The following is a 19,493-nucleotide window of genomic DNA, read 5'->3' as shown; positions in this document are numbered from 1 at the left end:
CACATTCCTGGACCCCATTCCTCTATCTTCAGCACCAGCAAGGTCATCTCTCTGGCCATTATTCTATACCCATATCTCCCTCTGACCTCAGCAGGAGAGGTTTATCTCACTTTAAACACCTGTGTGACTAAGGCTGAGCACATCTGGATAATCCAGGGTAATCGCTGCACCTCAATGCCTTTAACTTAATCACATCTGGAAAATCCCTTTTGCCATGTAAAGTGACATATTCACAAGTTCTGGGCATTAGGACATGGATGTCTTTGGGAGGAATATTATTCTGCTTGCCACAGCAAATCACTGAATATTTTAAAAGGAAAAATATTAAATGGGAAAAATGTGGTAGAAAGAGGAATAGCAGAATGCCTCAATACATGTATCTGTCACAGCTTTGGAGCAATAAACTCAAGTCTAGTCAGTGAGTATTTCATTAAAGCCTCTTGTGTGATCTCAGTGAGTGTCTCATGCACTTTAAATAGTCAGTATGTGTTGAGTGATAACATATATAATCAAAGGGATATTTAAAGACGTATATTCATCATGACATATAGAGATAATTAATTTTGAAGTTCAGTAAACTGTATTACTCTATAAACTATGACTTTGAGGACAGCATAGTACTTAATCAATAAAACAACCAAAATTGTCTAGTTAGTTAAAGTGAAGAGAGGATTTAATCTAACTAAATTAAACTTCTTCAAGCTGAGCACAGGAATACTTGCGTTGGTTCCTCTCCACGACTTTGGGTGAACTTTTGAAGTGCTCTCTGCCTCTGTGTCCATGTTTGTGATATGAAGCCATAGATCTCAAAGATGTTTTTCATCGTATGAAGGATGTGAATCAATGTGTAAAGTTGATTGTTTCTCCTGCTATTTACCAAAAGAATCATCTTAACCCTACATTGTGGAGATCTGGGTTGTTCTACTTATTTAACAGAGAGCCAGTCCCATAAGTATCTTGGTGCCCAGCAGCAATCTGTTCATTGCTTGTTAGCGATGAAGAAGCATATTCATAACTCAAGCTTAGATAGAGTGTCATCTCCAGATAGAATCAACACCGCCCCCTCCACAGGGGTTGGAATCTGGTTGCTTTCCAAGCTCTTGCTGACCAGGCTCCCTTGCCTGGCCTGGCGGATGAGATCACCACACCAGAGTGCCACGGGGGCAGACCGGGCCCACTGTTGCAACATGTCCCTTCGTCAGGCTGTTGCCCTCATTTCACCAAACACCCTGTATAACACAGCATATCACTGATCCTCCGGCTCTCTTCCCTTTGCCTTTGTATGCATTTTTATATCATGCATCTTCCCCTGAATAAAAGGGATAATAGGAGTTTCCCAGATTTGATTTCTCAGTGGGAACTGTTTACTTTGGAAGCCACTGACACCAATGCTAATTGAGAACAGAGCTCAGAACGAGGGCCTGAGAACTGCACCCGGATGAACTTTTTGGTGGGCTGATTTCCGTTGATCTCTTCAGAATTGGATTGTGCATGCAAGTGATACCATGGTCGACTGTTTTCCAAAAGGCTGAGCACGTGGATCAGTGTCTTTTCCTTTAACTAGTTCTCTGCCTTGGAAGAATTATTTGTAATTGATCATATAAAGTCTTCATCATGAAAGCTACTGGGGATCCTGGCCCCTACCGCCCAGTAATAACATTCTGGAAATCACAAAGCAATCTGGGCCGTTTACAATCTAAATCTAAACATGATGGGCCTCTATTAGAGAGATTACAGTAAAAAATAACAATCAGCTCTCTGATGATCCTATGCGAAGGGAAAGGGTGGGGAGGAGTAAATTTGGCAAAGGACAAGCCCAGACTTTCGTCACAGGGACAGACCAAAGTGTTAACACAAAGGGAGAGCCCGGGAGCATCCTGCACACTGCATTTCAGCCACAGATAACATGGCACCTCCGCGGGCCCGGTCCACGCCCTGACCGCTCAGAGGGTCTCAGCACCTCTGCGCCCGCAGCCCTTTTCCAGCTGCAGACATGCTCGGGGGATCCGGATCGCAGGGAAGACGCAGCCTGGCCGTGCTCTCCCAGTGAGTGCTCGCTTCAGCTCTTCAGTTTTTCTTCTTCTTCTTCTTCTTTCGCATAAAGGAATCGTTGTAAAAAAAAAATAAAATAATTTTTTTGTTTTTTTTTAGTTGTGGGAGTGGGAGGCGAGAGGAGAAATCAGGAGGCAAAGGAAGGCAGTGAGTGTGTAAATATCAGACCTGTATGAAACTTTTTGGTCTTGACTTGGTGGTGGTTCTGATTGGTTTTCCTCTGTTGCTTTTTTTTTTTTTTTTGGTGGTTCGTAGACCATTTGGGGGTGTTTATACCAAAGGCACGGGTTTTCTTATTCCACATACCGATCCACAAAGCATCGTGTTTCTAAAGATCTGCTGTTAATTTAGACCTGAGCCCTCTGCTCGGAGTGATCCATCTGCAGGGCTCAGAGACTTCGGCTAAAGCACACATTGCCCAATCCTTAGAGTCAACAGCCCAAAGCCCTTAATACACTGACCATCTGACTGTGACAGAACAAGACCCGGAGCACGTGCTATTGATCAGACAATTGTTCAGATAACAGGCTCCAAAGTTTAGGATCCTGGAATCTTGGAATGTTCAAGCTAGAGGGGCCCCTAGGGCTGTTTGCTGCAATGCTCTTCTTCTATAGACAGGGAAACGGAACCCAGAGGGGCAACTCCACTTAACCCAAAGCCAGACAACAGTCAGTAGCAGGGAAGCCAGTGTCTTTGTACCTGCAGGCAAGGGCCCTTTTCACGCTGATGTTTATGAGGTTTGGAAAACTCACTGGGTCTTGGGAAAAGGTAAGGCACAAGGGTAAGAGCACCAGATGGCCTTTCAGTAAATCGGTCCCATTTTTGAGAGTTTTGGCATCGATTCAGCATGACAGTTGTTGTTCCATTTGTTCCAGCATTTGTGCAACAGCTCATCAAATAAACAGGACCTCAATGGGGTCCTAAAAATGAGACCCACATCCACTATATTAGCAGATCTCTTGGACAACCAGTTTCTCTAAGTGTGATCACTCAAGTGTGAGAGCACAAAGGGATGTTAGAGGTTATCTGTATGTTCCTGTGGTTATCAGACTGGTTGGGGGGCTTTGGTTTTTTTTGGCAAATTTACTGTTACAAGGAATCCTGTTACATAAAGGAGATGTTCTGATGAAATAGGTGGGTTTGGATCTAGAGCTTCTCATCCCTGCTGCAGTCACCCCCACCATTGCTCACACCCACCCCACTCCCCATACCTCTCTACCCCACCCCACCCTACCCACTCTGCCAAAACTTCCTTGGAATCCTAGGTCTCCATGGAACTTCAGAAACCCCGATCTTATTTAATGCCACCATTTCAGATGAGGAAACTGAGGCACATGGGGTGAAGGGCTTGCCCAGTGTTCACGGCTGGTCAACAACAGAGCCTGGAATGCAGGGCAAAGAGCCCAGTCTGCTGTGTGTGTGTGTGTGTGTGAATTCCTGGTTCTGAGTTTCTTCCCGCTCCATCATGCCCACAGTTCTATCAGTTTACTTTCTCCATGTCTCTCTCACTCTTCTCTAATCACTCTCTCATGTCCTGAATTTCAGCAGTTATCGCCCGCCACCTGGACAATTACAGTTGCCTCCTATCTGGTCCCGGCTTCAGTCTCTGTCCTCTTTTTGATCCTGTCCCCTCCTGTCCTCCCACCCCCACCTTTGAAGACAGACCCCACTCTCCTCAACGTGGCACTCAAAGTTCTCCACAGTCTGCCTTTAATATCCCTTCCCATTCTGACCTACCCCTGCTCCGGCCAAATGAGATCACTCACTGGTCCTCAAACTCATCATGCCACCTCCCTTCCTTGGCTCACTCTATTTCCTACGTGGAGAACAGTCTATGTGCCTCAGTTTCCCCTCTGAAATGGAGACATTAAAAAAGATGGGGGTTTCTGAAGTGTTCCATGGAGACCTAGGATTCCAAGGAAGTTTTGGTGGAGTGGGTAGGGTAAGGTGGGGTAAGGAAGAGATGGGGAGTAGTAGGGGCTAACCAATGGAGGGTGATTGGGGAGTAGAGTAGGAATGAGGGGCTCTATCTCATTTGTTCCTGACTTCCTTCCTGTTCTTCAAGGCCTAAATCAAATACTACCTTCCTCCACAAGGCTTCCTCAGCTCTTCTTTTCTCTCCATATCCTTTGTCCACCCTTCTATTATTAACCTTGAACTAAAGTTAGTGGTGAGCATGCCTGTTCCTTCCCTTCCCTCCCCTCCCCTTCCCTTCCCTTCCCTTCCCTCATTTCCCTTCTTTCTTATTTTTTATCCATTAACAGCAGGTAGTAATTTCACCCTTAACCAGATAAGAGGTCCAGTAAAGTCAATCATTTAAAGCCAATCTCTGAACCCAAAAGTGAGCAAAAGTGGCTAGTAGAATGCCAATGCAATGTATGGTAATCCACTTGAGGGCAGGGACTATTTTGGAACTTGGAACCTTCAGCTTCCAGCACAGTGCCAATGCTCAAAAAAATATTCTTTAGCTTTCCCATTACTGGATAAATCAAACTCAGTTCATCTAAGTTCACACTTTTCATTGGAGTCATCAGAACACACAAAGCTTTTGTGCCTTCTGCTTTGGAAGAAGTTTTAGGTTAAATGCCAAAACAGATGCCCAACAAAAGGAGCTCTAAATTCCTCTGCATTTGCATCAGATAATTTATCTCAGTTTCATCACCTACAGAGCGAGATTAGCAGTGTTTCTTTTATGAGGTGCATTAAGATTCCTGAGTGCCAAGACCTATCCAGAGCCATGTTATTTTCAGGGGCAATTGTGATTGGCTGTTCAGTTCTTTAGATTTCAAGGTGCTGTTTAATTTGTTCCTGGTAAGATTACTGAGACATTCTGTCACTTGCAGTCTAATATTTTCACCACTTACTTTCTCATTTTCCCAAAGCCCTGTGAAGTCTTCTTGAGTCAAGATTTTGGGTTTCTTATAAACAGCCATGCTTTTGTCACATTTTGTAACAAATGTGGAAGGGTATGTAAATTTTTAAACCATGGAATCAAAGAAACATAGGAAATTATTTAGTTCATCCCACTGTTTTCTGAAGAAACTAAGTTAAAAGCATGTCAGGGAAATCAGTAATTGGCATAATTGTATAAGATACAGAAGACGTGCACGTAAACATGTTCAGCTTTGTGAAAAGTTTGGGAATAAATACCCGGTTTATTCAGTCTTACTGGGGAATGTAGCATTACAATTTCCCAGCATGCTCAATTAAAAAAAATTGTAATGAAAACTATGTCTTTCCCTTCTTTAAAATAGATGTTAAAATACATTTGAAACACTTCCCCATTGCTGAGAATTGTCACTGTGAATATAGTTTTTTAAATCATGCTGTGAAACTGTGGTATCTCAGTGGATACAACTCTCATCCAGAAATTGTCCAATTATTGTGTGCTGTCCTCTATCTTTTTATTTATTTTCTCTCTCCTAATTGCTCTTAATGCATTCAGCGGTTCCACTCTGTTTGGGTGTAGCCAAGGCTATCAGGAAGCCCCATCTGTTAGAATCGTGTTCAAGGAAAAAGCCAACCGTCTGGGCAGCGGAGCACTCAGGTGCCTTCTCTGTTACAAAGTAAAGCTCATGTACCTTTTGTGACTGTTGGTTTGTACACCAAACTGGCCATTTTTTGCTCACTTTTGGGTTCAAAGATTGGCTTTAAATGATTGACTTTACTGGACCGCTTATCTGGTTAAAGGTGAAATTACTACTTGCTGTTAATGGATAAAAAAATAAGAAAGAATGGCAGAAAAACAGGCAATTGTACTTTGCACGTATGGGGCACTCTATAAATGATATTGCTGAATCTCTCCTGCAGTGGTGACTACACCAAATCTTTATGGAGTTGGTCTCGACTTTTTTGCGTGTGTCTTACTGGCCACCTGGCCACAAGCACATGGGCTGAGTGCCTGGTGGCCACAGGCCTGTCTTTCTTTCCTGGTTGAGGTAATTTGCATTGCTCACTCCTCTTTCCCTTTCCTGACCTTTGACCTATTTCTATCCTTGACTTGAGCCCTCACTTCATACTGCTTCTCACGTCCCTCCCAGTCCCCCCAGAATGGCTTTGCAGAGGCGGGGCCAGCTAAGGCAAGAGGAATGGGGGCTGGGGGGGTGCTCTTCTGCCATCTGGAGGCCAGTTTGCCCCTGGCATTCCTAGCTGGACCAGCGAGGATGCCTTTATCCCATAGAAATGCAGCTTCCTTTCTTGCTACTAGCTTCAGATATATCCTGGGTTTTAAAAGGTAGCTGTGGGCTGGCCTAAGATCCCAGCTGCCATGTATAATAATGTTTGAAGTTCCAAAATCCAATTTGCAAATTAAGGTTTTGGAAACAAGCTTTTCATAAATGTAGGACTGCCTGAATTCATTTCCAAGCCTAATTGAATTTTTAAGAGGAGCCTTTAAAAATCTGTAAACCTCACTCATTTCCATGCATTCATTCAACAAATATTCATTGAGGGTTTCCTGTGCCAGTTAGTGCTGCTGGACTAGGCACTAAGAACATAAAAAGGAACAAAACACAGACTCTGGCTTCAAGATTATCTAGGCTTTTAACCTCCCACCCACTGCAGGAATCTTTCTTCAGCCCTCGCACAGCCATCACCCAACATATGCACATCCCCAGATCCATCAGGGCTGTGGCTGCCATCAGAGCAGTACAGCCACCCGATCAGCGTTAGCCACATCAGTGCTTTCCTGTTTTCTCTTTCCCTCTGACCCTCTGAAAGAAATACCAGTTTCTTTTAACTTATACTTAAGTATAAACTTAAGTATAATAAACTTAAGTTTATTTTGTGACTCAGTATTTTACATATATATACATACACACACACAGATCTCTTTGAAACAAATATTTCACAAAACAGTGCTCACTCTTGCTATGTACACCCTCTGATATTTTCCTCTTTTCAAGTTGTGCTGTAGATTTTTTTCAGCTTTATTAAGGTATAATTGACAAATAAAATCATAATATATTTAAAATGCACAATGTGATGATCTGATAGATCTGTACATTGTGAAAGGATTCCCATCATTAAGTTAATTAACGAATTCATCACCTCTCATACTTACCTTTTTTTTTCTTTTTTGGTAAGAACACTTAAGTTCTACTCTCTTACCATATTTCAGTTATACAATACTGTATTATCAACTATAGTCACTGTGTTATACATTAGATCCTAAGACTTTATTCACCTTATAACTAAAAGTTTGTAGCCTTTTACCAGCCTCTCCCCATTTCCCCCATCTCCAACCCTTGGCAACCACCATTCCAGTTTAACTTTTGTTTTTTAATTCCACATGTAAGTGATACCATGCAGTATTCGTGTTTCTCTGTCTGGCTTATTTCACTTAGCACAGTGCCCACCATATTCATTCATGTTGTTGCAAACGGCAGAATTTCCTTCTTCATTTTTTAAAATAATTTTTGTTGGTGTATAGTTGATTTACAATGTTGTGTTAGTTTCAGGTGTCCTTTTTAAAGGCTGAATAATATTCCATATTATTCTGTATATATTATATATGTTACAATATTCCATATTATTTATATATATATATATATATATATATATATATATATATATCCATTCATCCACTGATAAACACTTAGGTTGCTTCCATACCTTGGCTATGGTGAGCAATGCTGCAATAACATGAGAGTACAGATATCTCTTTGATATAGTGATTTAGTTTCTTGCCCTCTGATTTTCTATATTTTATATATCATTAAAAAATGCTAGTCATAAACTACTAAGTAGATTTCAGAAGCTGCAAACTGAAGTTTGAAAACGACTGAACATGTTACATAATCTTGGTAACCCTGACCACACTGGCTGCCTGCCTCAGGGATCAGCCTGGAAGTTTAGGAGAGGCTTTTCAGGTGGGAATCAGAGGGTCTGGATCCTGGTCTAGCTCCTTCACTAATCAGACTGGGATTTCCAGGAAGCCACTTCATCTCGCTGCAACGCAGCTGTAAGATGGAGATGCTCATGCCTGCTCGGTGTAACTTGCAGAGTGGTAAGACCATCCAGTACAATGACGTGCGTTAAAGTATACGGGAAAAAACTAAGTACATAACAAATGCAAGTTATTATTAAATAGCCTTATTTTTCCCGATTAAAATTTAATATCAGAGGAACAACTTAGAGAGACCATTTGTTCTTTATAGAGTTGTGGAAAGATCCTTGCATGGGCTGTAATATTATGCAACTTCACAAGTGAAAATCTGAGTGGCATTTGTTTGTGATGTTGTAACTAGGTTTGTATTTAAGAAGCTCAGTCAGGTCATCCTCTTTCCTCTGCCCTTAAATACTTTTTCTGGTTGTAAAATCAAGGAAGCAACTAGGTGGTGGGTGGGTGTTTAACTCATGAGCCAACTTGTGAAGGAGTATGCTTTGCCTGATAGTATCTGCTCTAGCCCACTGGATTTATAAACACTCATTTCCACTGGTATTAAGACTGCTTTTTATTAAAAACAACTGACATTAAATAAAAGTAACCAGTAAAGGAGATAACTTTATTAAGAAGGGTTTAAAACAATAAACTTATAGAAAAAATATGGTACTTTTCTTACTGATCCTTCACTTTTTCTTTGTAACCTTATTGTAAACCTCATCTCATGCAGACATTGATTAGAATGCTTCTTTCAAGTCCTGATATTCCTATTTAGGGCCTGGTATTTTAGGCTGATATTTTCTATGCTGATTAATTCCTATTTAGGGCCTAACCCACACTAGACATTTGCCTCTTCCAGGCTAGCTCTGCCTGCTACATCAGCTCTCCATGTCTTTTATTTCCATGACTTCTTTCTGATATTTACCAGGAATGTCTACACTCACCTTTTCTAGAACTCGATTCTCCAAATCACTGTACCTTTCACTTTGTATGCAACTGAGATAATATAAAAAATAATATAATCAGGGCTTCCCTGGTGGCGCAGTGGTTGAGAGTCCGCCTGCTGATGCAGGGGACACGGGTTTGTGCCCCGGTCCGGGAAGATCCCACATGCCGCGGAGCGACTAGGCCCGTGAGCCATGGCCGCTGAGCCTGTGCGTCCGGAGCCTGTGCCCCGCAACGGGAGAGGCCACAACAGTGAGAGGCCCGCGTACCGCAAAAAATAAAAAAATTTTAAAAATAATAGTATAATAAAATAAGGACTATATTCATCCCAAGAAGAAGAAAATAAATTTGCCACATTTCCTCTTTAAAGAGTGAAAACATTCTTTACACAGATCAGCAATACCCCACCAAAGGCCATAGTTTATAATTACCTTGCATAGTTTCCAGAGAAAAGTACATGAAATACATAAAATTTAAGTAATTTTTTCAACCTACCTTTAATATGATTTCATGATATTTATAGATTTTGTGTAATTTCCATAGCTACTTAATGAATTATTCTGATATGTCTCAGAACTGAATTGAAAATAATGGTGTTCACACAACTTTTTAATGAGTGAATTAAGGTCCAAGGTGGCCTAGGTACGCTGAACTTTTGGAACAGAAGAGATGGCTTTAAAGAGGAACTGATCGCTCACCTCTGCCATTTCTCCAGTAGTCTTTCTGGAGCTAAACACACTGTTGGCTGGGAAAAAGTGTCTCAATACTCTTTCTACTGACCAGACCCACCTTTCAAAGTACTAAATGGTCCCATTCTTGGCACATGAAAACTAGAGTCGGGTATCCTGACTCCCACATCTGTGTTTAGACCTCGATCATTGCTAAGTGTGTGACTTGAGCAGTTCTCTTAATTTCACTAGGCCTAAGTTTCTTCATATGTGGGGGGAAAAAATTATACTATCTGTCTTGCAGTTTTAGTGAAAATTAAAAGAATTAGTTATGTGAAGGTGTGTAAACCACAGTGGATGTTTAAGCAGTGTTAAATTTTCTACCTTCCCCTTCCCTTTGAGCACTCCCTTTCCTAAAAACCCCAGGAGAGAAATGGCTTGATATCTTACACCAAAAAAGCAACTGATGCTGGGGCAAAAGGCAGATGAATTCAGTTTGTGATTGACGTGTGTTCAAAAAATCCATCTACTCTAGAAAAATCAGAGGAGCCCTTCATCTCAGATTTTCATTGCTCCATTTACTTCCTACTTAAAAATGATAACCTATACTGCTGTACTTTGGATAACTCTGAAGTTAAAAGAAATTTGCTAAAAATAGACTTGGGGCAAAATATAAAATTACTACTTTTCCAAATTGGCCTAAACCAGACACATTGTGAAGGAGGATATAGTAAGAAGTAGGGGTTTGTTTGCCAAAGACTTCGATGCCACCAGTCTTTAAGTAAGCTTGATAAGTAAGGAGAGTATAAATAAAGAATATTAACTTTGAAATCCAGATAAAGTTGGACCCAAATCCTAGTCGCATCATTTTATTAACTATGTGCCCTTTAGCTAATTACTTAATCTCACTGAGTTTCTTAGTTTATTTGTCTATAAAATGAGGAAAAGATATGTAAAATAGTTAGCACAATGCCTGGCACTTAGTAAGTGCTCAAAGAAATGTGGGGGGGGGCGCTTCCCTGGTGGCGCAGTGGTTGAGAGTCCGCCTGCCGATGCAGGAGACACGGGTTGGTGCCCCGGTCCGGGAAGATCCCACATGCTGTGGAGCGGCTGGGCCCATGAGCCATGGCCTCTGAGCCTGCGCGTCCGGAGCCTGTGCTCCGCAACGGGAGAGGCCACAACAGTGAGAGGCCTGCGTACCGCACAAAAAAAAAAAAAAAAAAATGTGTGTGGGGTGATTAACAGTGATAATTATTGGCATTAACTGGGTGTCTAGGCGATGAGTCTGAGGTAGCTTCCAGGTATTCATGAAAGCATGAGTGACTGTGATGAGTTGTATTAATTTCCTAGGGCTGCCATAACAAAGTACCACAAACTGGGTGGCTTAGAACAACAGAAACTCATTGTCTCTGTCTCACAGTTTTAGAGGATAGAAGCCTGACATCAGGGTGTCTGCAGGACCATGCTCCCTCTGAATCCTACAGGGGGAGGATTCTTCCTGGCCTTTTCTGGATTCTGGTGGCCCCAGCTGGGCCTTGGTTTGTGGCAGTAGAGCTCCAATGCTTCCATTACTTCACATGACATTCTCCCTATTTCTTTTCACATCATCTTCCCTCTGTCTGCCTCTGTGTCCAAATTTCTCCTTTTTATAAGGATGCCAATCATTTTGGATTGGAGCTCACCCTCATGACCTTATCTTAACTTGATTACATCTTGATTCCAAATAAGGTCACATCCTGAGGTACTGCGGGTCAGGACTTCAACATATTTTTGGAGACGACACAATTTGACCCATTATATTAGTATACAGAGTTCCTAGAATTAAGTGCAACAAACCTGGCCCTTACCTCTGCATTTTAGAGTTTGCTGAGGTCTCCATAAGTTGAGCAAACCTTATGCATCCTGGAGAGGCATAATGTGGAAATGGTATTCTGATAGGAGTTTGCTGAGTAGTGGATACTTCCTGATCACAAAAGGACAAAAGCTCCTCAGACTCAAGCATCACTGGGGCTTTCTTTTTAACCTCAGTGAGTGAAGGACACCCAGGAAGTATGTACAGTCTCTTCTCACCCCAAGGGAAACAGCCTTGAAGTCAGAGATTGAACCGTCTCAGGCCTATGTGAGTTAGTATTACGGGAAAGACTTATTTTCCACTTACTCTCCCTCCCTGGTATACATTTTTTAATTTCTGACCTTACTCAAACATTCAGTTTGACCCGGGGAAGCATTACAAATCTGACTCTCTTAGATCTGAAGACTGGCAGGTGGGGAGGGAGACCCTGTAAAACATTCCCTCCACCTAGAAGCTTAAGAAGTCTAGTTTTATGAGCCCACCTAGAGCTACAGGTAAATCTCAAACCAAGATCCTCAGGTAACAGAGGAGCAAAAGGAACACAGCAAAGGTGAAAACTGAACATATGAGGGCGTAAAATTATAAGTTACAACAGAAGGCATCTTAATAAATCAGATAGGCTACTAGTTCAATGTAATGAACCACTCACCTAAATAAACAGTAAAAGGTGCTAATAATTGTCGGAAAAAATTATTAACAAAGTAGAACCATTCGATCCTTAAATTGAGTACTGTTTAGTTTCCTAGGGCTGCTGTAACAACGTACTGCATACTGGGTGCCTTAAACTAACAGGCAGGGTTGTTTCCTTCTGAGGGCTGTAAGGGAGAATCTGTCCCAGGCCTCTCTCCTAGCTTCTCTTAGTTTGACCGTCCTTGGCATGCAGATCCGTCACCCCAGTCCTCTGTATTCACATGACATTCTCTCTGTGTTTCTTGACTTAGTGTACCTTCCATGCATGTCTGTTTCTATGTCCAGATTTCCTCCTTTTCATAAGGACACCGGTCCTGTTGGATGAGGGCCCACCCTAATAACCCATCATAACTTGATTACCTCTGCAAATGCCTTATTTCCAAATAAGAACACTTCTGAGGTCCTGGGGATTAGGTGATCAACCAACCAATCATTTTTAGAGGACACACTTCAACCCATAACAAGTACGGAAAGATTTAAAATACTCTAATGTGACATTGCATAGTTTAATTCATAAGCAGTAAGTGGGATAATTTTCTAGTACAATTAAAATGCCAGCTGGCTGAAGGATATGGGGGCAGTGCCAGGCCATCTGTCTAAAGCCATTCCAGTGACACTGAGAACCAACCTCCACGCGGAGAGTTCTGAACCATCAATTCTCCACTAAGTTTGGGTGTTAAGCCAGCCCCAAAGGAGAATAGAAAAGGGGATTATCCTCTTCCACTGGGACACGAGTGTTTTCTGGCATAGGAAGATAAAGCTGTCTGATGGTAAATTTCCATCCACTTTTTTTTTTTTTTTTTTTTGCGGTACGTGGGCCTGTCACTGTTGTGGCCTCTCCCGCTGCGGAGCACAGGCTCCGGACGCGCAGGCTCAGCGGCCATGGCTCACAGGCCCAGCCGCTCCGCGGCATGTGCGAACTTCCCGGACCAGGGCACAAACCCGTGTCACCTGAATCGGCAGGCGGACTCTCAACCACTGCGCCACCAGGGAAGCCCTCCGTCCACATTTTAATGAGAAGTGACATGGACTAAGAGAGAGACAGGGAAAATGAGAGATAAAGGGCATTCCACTTATTGCACATTTTTAGCCACTACTCTTCCTCTCCACACTCCACTGCTCAAAAAAGAAAGAGACAGGATAGTCAACAGAGGAGGAATAAGGGAATAACAACAAAAGAATTTTTTCCTGTATTTGTTCTGCATGTCTCAGCCTTCTCTGGTGTTAATATTCTCAATGAAAATGAGTTTAAGATCCTTGAGTTAGAAAAATGTTTCTGCCCAGTTCTCCCCTTCAAGCTTGGAAACAGCAGCATACCTTAGAAGACATCTAAGCGCAGAACCTATTTCCCATATGATGATGAGGAGGAAGAGGATAATAATAGTAACAATAACAATAATAATAATAATGGTTAACACTCATACAGTACTTACAGTGTGCCAAGCACTGTGCTAGTACTTTACAAGTACGAGTTTATTTAATTCTTCAACAGCACTACAAGTTAAGCACCATTGTCTCCATTTTACAGATGAGGAAAATGAGGCCAGAGAGGTTGATTCGCTAGCCCGCTTCCTCCCTGTGTGGGTGTGTAATGGCTGGCTCCTGGCTCCAAGCTGGCTCCTGGTGGCTCCCTTGCTTTCTCCAGCTAACACTTAATGGATGTTATTCCCGGCCTGTGCTTTCACAGCTCTAACCTCTGGTCTTTGAGTGGGAGAATCTGGCAGCAACTGTAATATGACATCAGATCCTGCTTGATGAGCAAGCTTCTCCTCCTGGTGGAGCAGGGCTGGACGGGGTGAGAGGAGTGGTCTAGTGAGAGTCTTTGATCTTTCATGACTCTACCTTAAATAACCAGCCCAGGGGAGTACATATTGCTTTAAGGGCCCTACAAAGAGGCAATGAGTGTACCTTTCCCCCATAGTGGAAAGGTATTTCCATAAAACTGGCAACCCCTCTCATTTCATGGGCTTCCCTGGTGGCGCAGTGGTTGAGAGTCCACCTGCCAATGCAGGGGACACGGGTTCGTGTCCCGGTCTGGGAGGATCCCACATGCCGTGGAGCGGCTAGGCCCGTGAGCCATGGCCGCTGAACCTGCGTGTCCGGAGCCTGTGCTCTGCAACGAGAGAGGCCACAACAGTGAGAGGCCCGTGTACCACAAAAAAACCCCCAAAAAACTGGCAACTTCTCTCATTTCACTGTTATTAATAATCACATGGCTTTCTTATGCCAATTTAAAGAAATAAACTCTTCGAATAATTTTGAACTTCTCCATATCTTAACTTCTAAATCCTGCCCTGTCCAAGTTAGAGAACTGAGTCCTGGAAAGAAAGGGATGTACTATGTCGTTGTTGTGCAAAGAGCCCAGACTTTGGGGCCGGCCAGATGCAAGTTAAGATCCTATGTGTATGGTCCTGGGCAAGTTACTTAACTTCTCTGTGCCCGGTTTGTTCCTCTAGACTGTAAAATAAGAACCATCGTGTCTATTCAGTGCTATTGTAAGGATTAGATGAAATGCATCCTGCCCATTGCCTGACACCTAGTCAGTACAGGCAGATCTCATTTTATGTGCTTCGCTTTATTGAGCTTCACAGATACTGTGTTTTTTACAAGTTGAAGGTTTATGGCAGCGCTGCGTTGAGCAAGTCTATTGGTGCCATTTAATCAACAGCATTTGCTCACTTCTTATCTCTGTGTCACACTTTGATAATTCTTGCAATATTTCAAACTTTTTCATTATCACTATATTTGTTATAGAGATCTGTGATCAGTGATCTTTGATATTACTATTATAATTTTTTGGCATTGTTAGCAATAAGACCTTTAAATTAAGGTGCATAAGTTGTTTTTTAGACATAATGCTATTGCACACTTAATAGACTACAGTATAGTGTAAACATAACTTTTACGTGCACTGGGAAGCCACAAAATTTGTGTAAGCCCCCAAATTTATGTATCTCGTTTTATTGTGATATTTGCTGTATTTCGGTGGTCTGGAACTGAACCTGCAGTATCTCCGAGGTATGCCTGGACTGCACAAATGGGAGTTATCACCATTGAATAAGCTTCCTCATTTTTTTTTAAACAATCTGTATGTTTGCTTCACTCATTCACAGTCAAGGCTGGCAGGTCTAGTACATTCCTCTTTTTTTGTCACCAATGTTATTATTTCAAACAGACAATGGCTATTGTATTTAGATTATTAGTCTTAGAAATGTTAAACTTACAACTTTAACGCAGAGTCAAATTTGGCAGAGTTGGTTGTTAGCAGCAGCCCAACCCCAGAGGACAAAGTGATTCCTGGGGCCTCCTACAGTCTCCCAGCCGCCTAAACACCTTTTGTTTAAAGGTCCTTGGGGGAACTTGAAGACTTAACCTCTCTCTGGTAGGCTTCAGAGCTTCATCTGAGCAGAACACCACAATTCTATGACATCTCTGAGACGGAAGAGAGCATCAATCAGAAAAGTCCCAAATTATAATGATGTCCTGACTCTGAATATAAGTCACTCAGCTTCTCTGAGCCTATTTCCTCAACTGCGAAGCAGGAATGATAGTAGTGTCTGCCTCACTGACATTCTAAAGATAAAATTAAAGCATGTACCTGATGGAAGTGTTTTATAAACTCTAGAAAGTTAGAATTGTGATTCAAATTATTGTTTGGATGGATCTGAGTTTCTGAGTTGGCTCTGAAAACAGCTTAGCCACTAAACAGGATGGGATTAACAGGACAGCCCTGCTGACACATCGTAACAGGACGGCATCTCATTTTGACTTGGAAGCTGCCCCCAGTTGTACTAATATCGTAGAAAAAAAAGCTTGGTTTAAGCAGTGGAAGATTGTGAACAAAGGAAGAAGGTGGTTAGCTAGGTAGGACAAGGGTCAGAGCATGGAGAGGGGACCGCTGTAGACAGGTGAGAAGCAGAAAGACAGAAGGGGGGACAGGGCTTTTATTTTGCTTCAGGTTCAGAAAAAAAGCAAATGATATCTGTAGGTTCAAGTGTATGCTTAGAACTGGGACAGACCATCCAAGCCCAGCCCTTCTTAAGGTTAAGACCAGATACTCACTGATTATACATATTCAACACCCTGGAAGCATCCAACTTAAAATTCCCTTGACTTCATTACTAAGTTTCAAAAATACCCTTCCAAAAACATGCATTAAAAAAAATATTAGGATTGTGTTTTTTTGGTTTGGCCGTAAAAAAAAATTTTTTTTAATCCAAAACCATAATTGTGGCGTACCAAGATGGATTCTTCTCCCATACAGCGAGGATTTAATTTTTCCAGTCCCCTCCCTCGGTGCCTGTTACCCTCTGCTCATTTTTGATGAACTGCACATGTTGTAGAAGCCACCCTGGGCCTCAGACACGAGCAGTCTCCCTCGCCACTGCCAGTGTCCTAATAAGGGAATGAACAAGCTCCTATTGGTGAGGTAAAGAGGAGTCAGGCGGTGGATGGTATTTTTGCTGATCGAGGAGGATAAGGTGTGGTTTGGCAGGTACCTCGTTGGTTTGGCTGGCTCCCGAACTAGTTTTTTTTTCTCTTTTTACAGTTCGAATTCTGTAAAACAGACACTAAGAATTGTTTTCTCGCTTATAGCTTAGCTGAGCTTTAAGAGTATCATCTTGACACCGACCATCCATGATGGAGGAAGGATGGGAATGTGGAGTGAAGTGAAGTTTTCATCCTGAAAGGAGGTTGAGGGGCTGCCACCAGAAGGAAGGCGACCTCAGACTCAGTCAAATTTGGTCATGGAGAGAACAAGGGGTAGACCATTCAGTGTATTTAACCAATGTTTAATAAGTTTAAACATTTATCTGCACAAAAATATCAACTTTCACTTTCTGCTTGCCAATATTGATGTACCCTAATTTTAAAAAATAAAAGAAACAAAAAGAAAGTTCAGGATCCTGAGAACAAGTGGCCTCATCTCTTTCCACTCTGATCTCTAAAGACTTGCCCATGACTCCTCTGTCCACTGTTTTCTGAATGACTCTACGCTGCCTCTGAACGTGACTGCATCTGGCCCGAACTGTTCCTCAGTCACTCATCATGAATCAGTATTTCTCAACCTGGCTGCAGACTGGAATCACTTGGGGAGCTTTAATGCCTGGATTATACCCCAGCAGGTCTGATTTAATTGATCTGGGGCACAGCTTGGGCAGAAGGATTTTTAAAAGTTCCCCCAGATGATTCTAATGTGCAGCCAAGATTGAGAACCACTGCTCCGGATGCATCCTCTATTGTGTCATCCAGCTCCCAGTGGGCAGGGCCAGCCTCTTTCTCTTTCTGACGCTTTGAAACCTTTAAAGAAAATACAATATGTATACGAAACGAGTTAGACAGGTTTCTTCTCAGGTTGGTAAATTCAGTTCAGTTGTTTTAAACCTAACAGCAGAGAATTGTGCTTTCAACCAAAATCAACTTCTAGACACATGGGTATTATTGGAACTTTATTTTCCATGCATGTAGAGAGTGAAATTCTCTGCCAGCAAAAATAGTGATTCCATTTCAAAGGCATAAATAATGAAGTTAAATTTTTCATGTTTTCTCTGTGTTCATGCAAGCTATTCATCTCTTGATATTTAATTTAGTTAGTAAATGCTTCTTCATTTGACTTTTCTTTTAATATTAACCCAACTTCACATCCTGAAACTGTGAAATTGCTATCTGTAGCAAGGATAGGATGATATGACTGAGGAATTTTTTAAAAGTATTTTAAACCATCCATCTTTGAAAATAAGAAGATCTGAGGGTGTAGTACCAACATGGGTAGAAGTTTTGAATTTTGGAAGAGTGATGGATTAATCAGATGTCCAGAATAACTTATTACTCTCAACTTCCTCACTGGAAATTTCATTACCAAAGAAGAAAGGTCATTTCGAAATTCAGGAGAACAGCCTGAGCTAGGAATATAAATTCGAAAACCATCACCTAAAAATTGACTAACAAGTAATAAACATAGATGGGATTACCCAAGGCAAGTATGTTGAGTAAGAAAAGACTAGCGCTGAGGAAGACACAAAGGAAACTACAAAATAAAGGGTAGGCAGAGAACTTCACAAAGGAAGGTATTGTCAACAGTGTCAAAGACCTCTGTGAGGTCAAATAAAATGGGGTCTGAAAAGGGCCATTGGACACTTTGTTCCAAAGTGTAGCTCTAGAGAGCACAAGCCCATAATACAATGTTACCATAATACAACGTTATTGGGGGTTATGGCTACTAACATTTGGATCAAAAACAGTCAACCTAGTGTTCTGAGTCATTCAATAACCAAATTGAACTGTTATTTTTTGTTCACTTTTTGGATATCTTTATCAGTTGGGCAAGTGGTTAAGATGTCTGGAGATAAAATAAAATCACTTCAGTAGACGCTTCTGGATACATCCCTAGGTGGGTTTAGGTTAGCTACAAAGTAGATTAAACTAATTTAGAAACCTAACTCTGGAACTAGAAGTAAAAATGACAAGACTGCCCATGATACAGTGAAATTAGCTATTTTTGGTTATCTTAATGATTTACCCCATGCATTACAGAATCTGTTTTGACTAGAGCACATGAAAATATTTCTAAAGGACCAGCTAAATCAAACTTGCTTGTACTGAATTATTTTTGCTTTCCACAGACATTGCAAAAGGCCAAAACCAATAATAGGCTTGATAGTGAGAGTAGAGAGAATATAGAGGGATATAAGGACTTTATAAGGGTTGATGATACAAGAGGGATTTATGGGGGGAAAGGCATGCACCAGAGTAACAGGAAAACAAAGAGTTTCTGCTCTGTTCATGAGCCACACCAAGGCCAGTGATGTGACAGGAACAGAGACAGGCTGATGGCAGGTGTGCAGGTGCACTTACTCACGCACACATAAGCTCTTGAAGCAGGCCAGGATCCACAAACAGACTAGAAAACACGGGTTGACTCAGTTTGACTTTAGTCCCTGATTATTGACTATATTCAAAAGTCAAATATCTTTCTTGTCCATAACCATTTGGTTCTTCTTACCCAGGAAAACATACATTTTCCAGCTCTAAACTCAAGGGGATTTTCTGTACATAGTAGCAACATCGTGCCATCTACAGAGAAAATAGCATTCAAATGAGAAACAAATTTACAATAAATGCATTAAAACTTTGGCATCTTTGGCCAGTGAGCTAAATTTTCCAGGTACCTACCCACAGAGACACTGGCAAGATGGCTTTGACTAGTAGCTGTTTCCAACTTCTGATGGGAAGGAATTGAGAGAAATGTGAGGTATTGACGTTCTACCTCCTGTATTTTTTGCTAACCCTCTTCTATCTCCAAGCATAGCATGGAAGCTGCCACTAGCACTCCCAGGTCAGATTAATATGACTCTGTTCCATCACTTCGTAGTGTTGAAGTTCAGACTTGAGAGGTCCTTCC

At 41.8% G+C, this 19,493-nt stretch overlaps 1 protein-coding gene across 15 annotated transcripts in view; it reads left to right on the top strand.

Moving 5' to 3' along the window:
• CALD1 (caldesmon 1) overlaps nt 1–19,493 on the top strand; it is a 186,428-nt gene that overhangs the window by 116,248 nt on the left and 50,687 nt on the right. Inside the window, exon 1 of one of the 15 annotated variants that reach the window (XM_060305281.1) lies at nt 1,853–2,046. The exons of the other annotated variants lie outside the window; for them this stretch is intronic. Within the exon in view, the coding sequence (XP_060161264.1) occupies nt 1,994–2,046 (53 nt within the window). The 5' untranslated portion in view covers nt 1,853–1,993. Of the gene's footprint in view, nt 1–1,852; nt 2,047–19,493 lie in introns of those variants that run through there. 15 annotated transcript variants of the gene reach the window in all.

Source organism: Globicephala melas, chromosome 9, assembly GCF_963455315.2.
Source record: "Globicephala melas chromosome 9, mGloMel1.2, whole genome shotgun sequence".
Classification (NCBI taxonomy): Eukaryota; Metazoa; Chordata; class Mammalia; order Artiodactyla; family Delphinidae; genus Globicephala; species Globicephala melas.
Note: the sequence above shows the minus strand (reverse complement) of the source record. Positions and strands in the feature narration are given on the sequence as shown.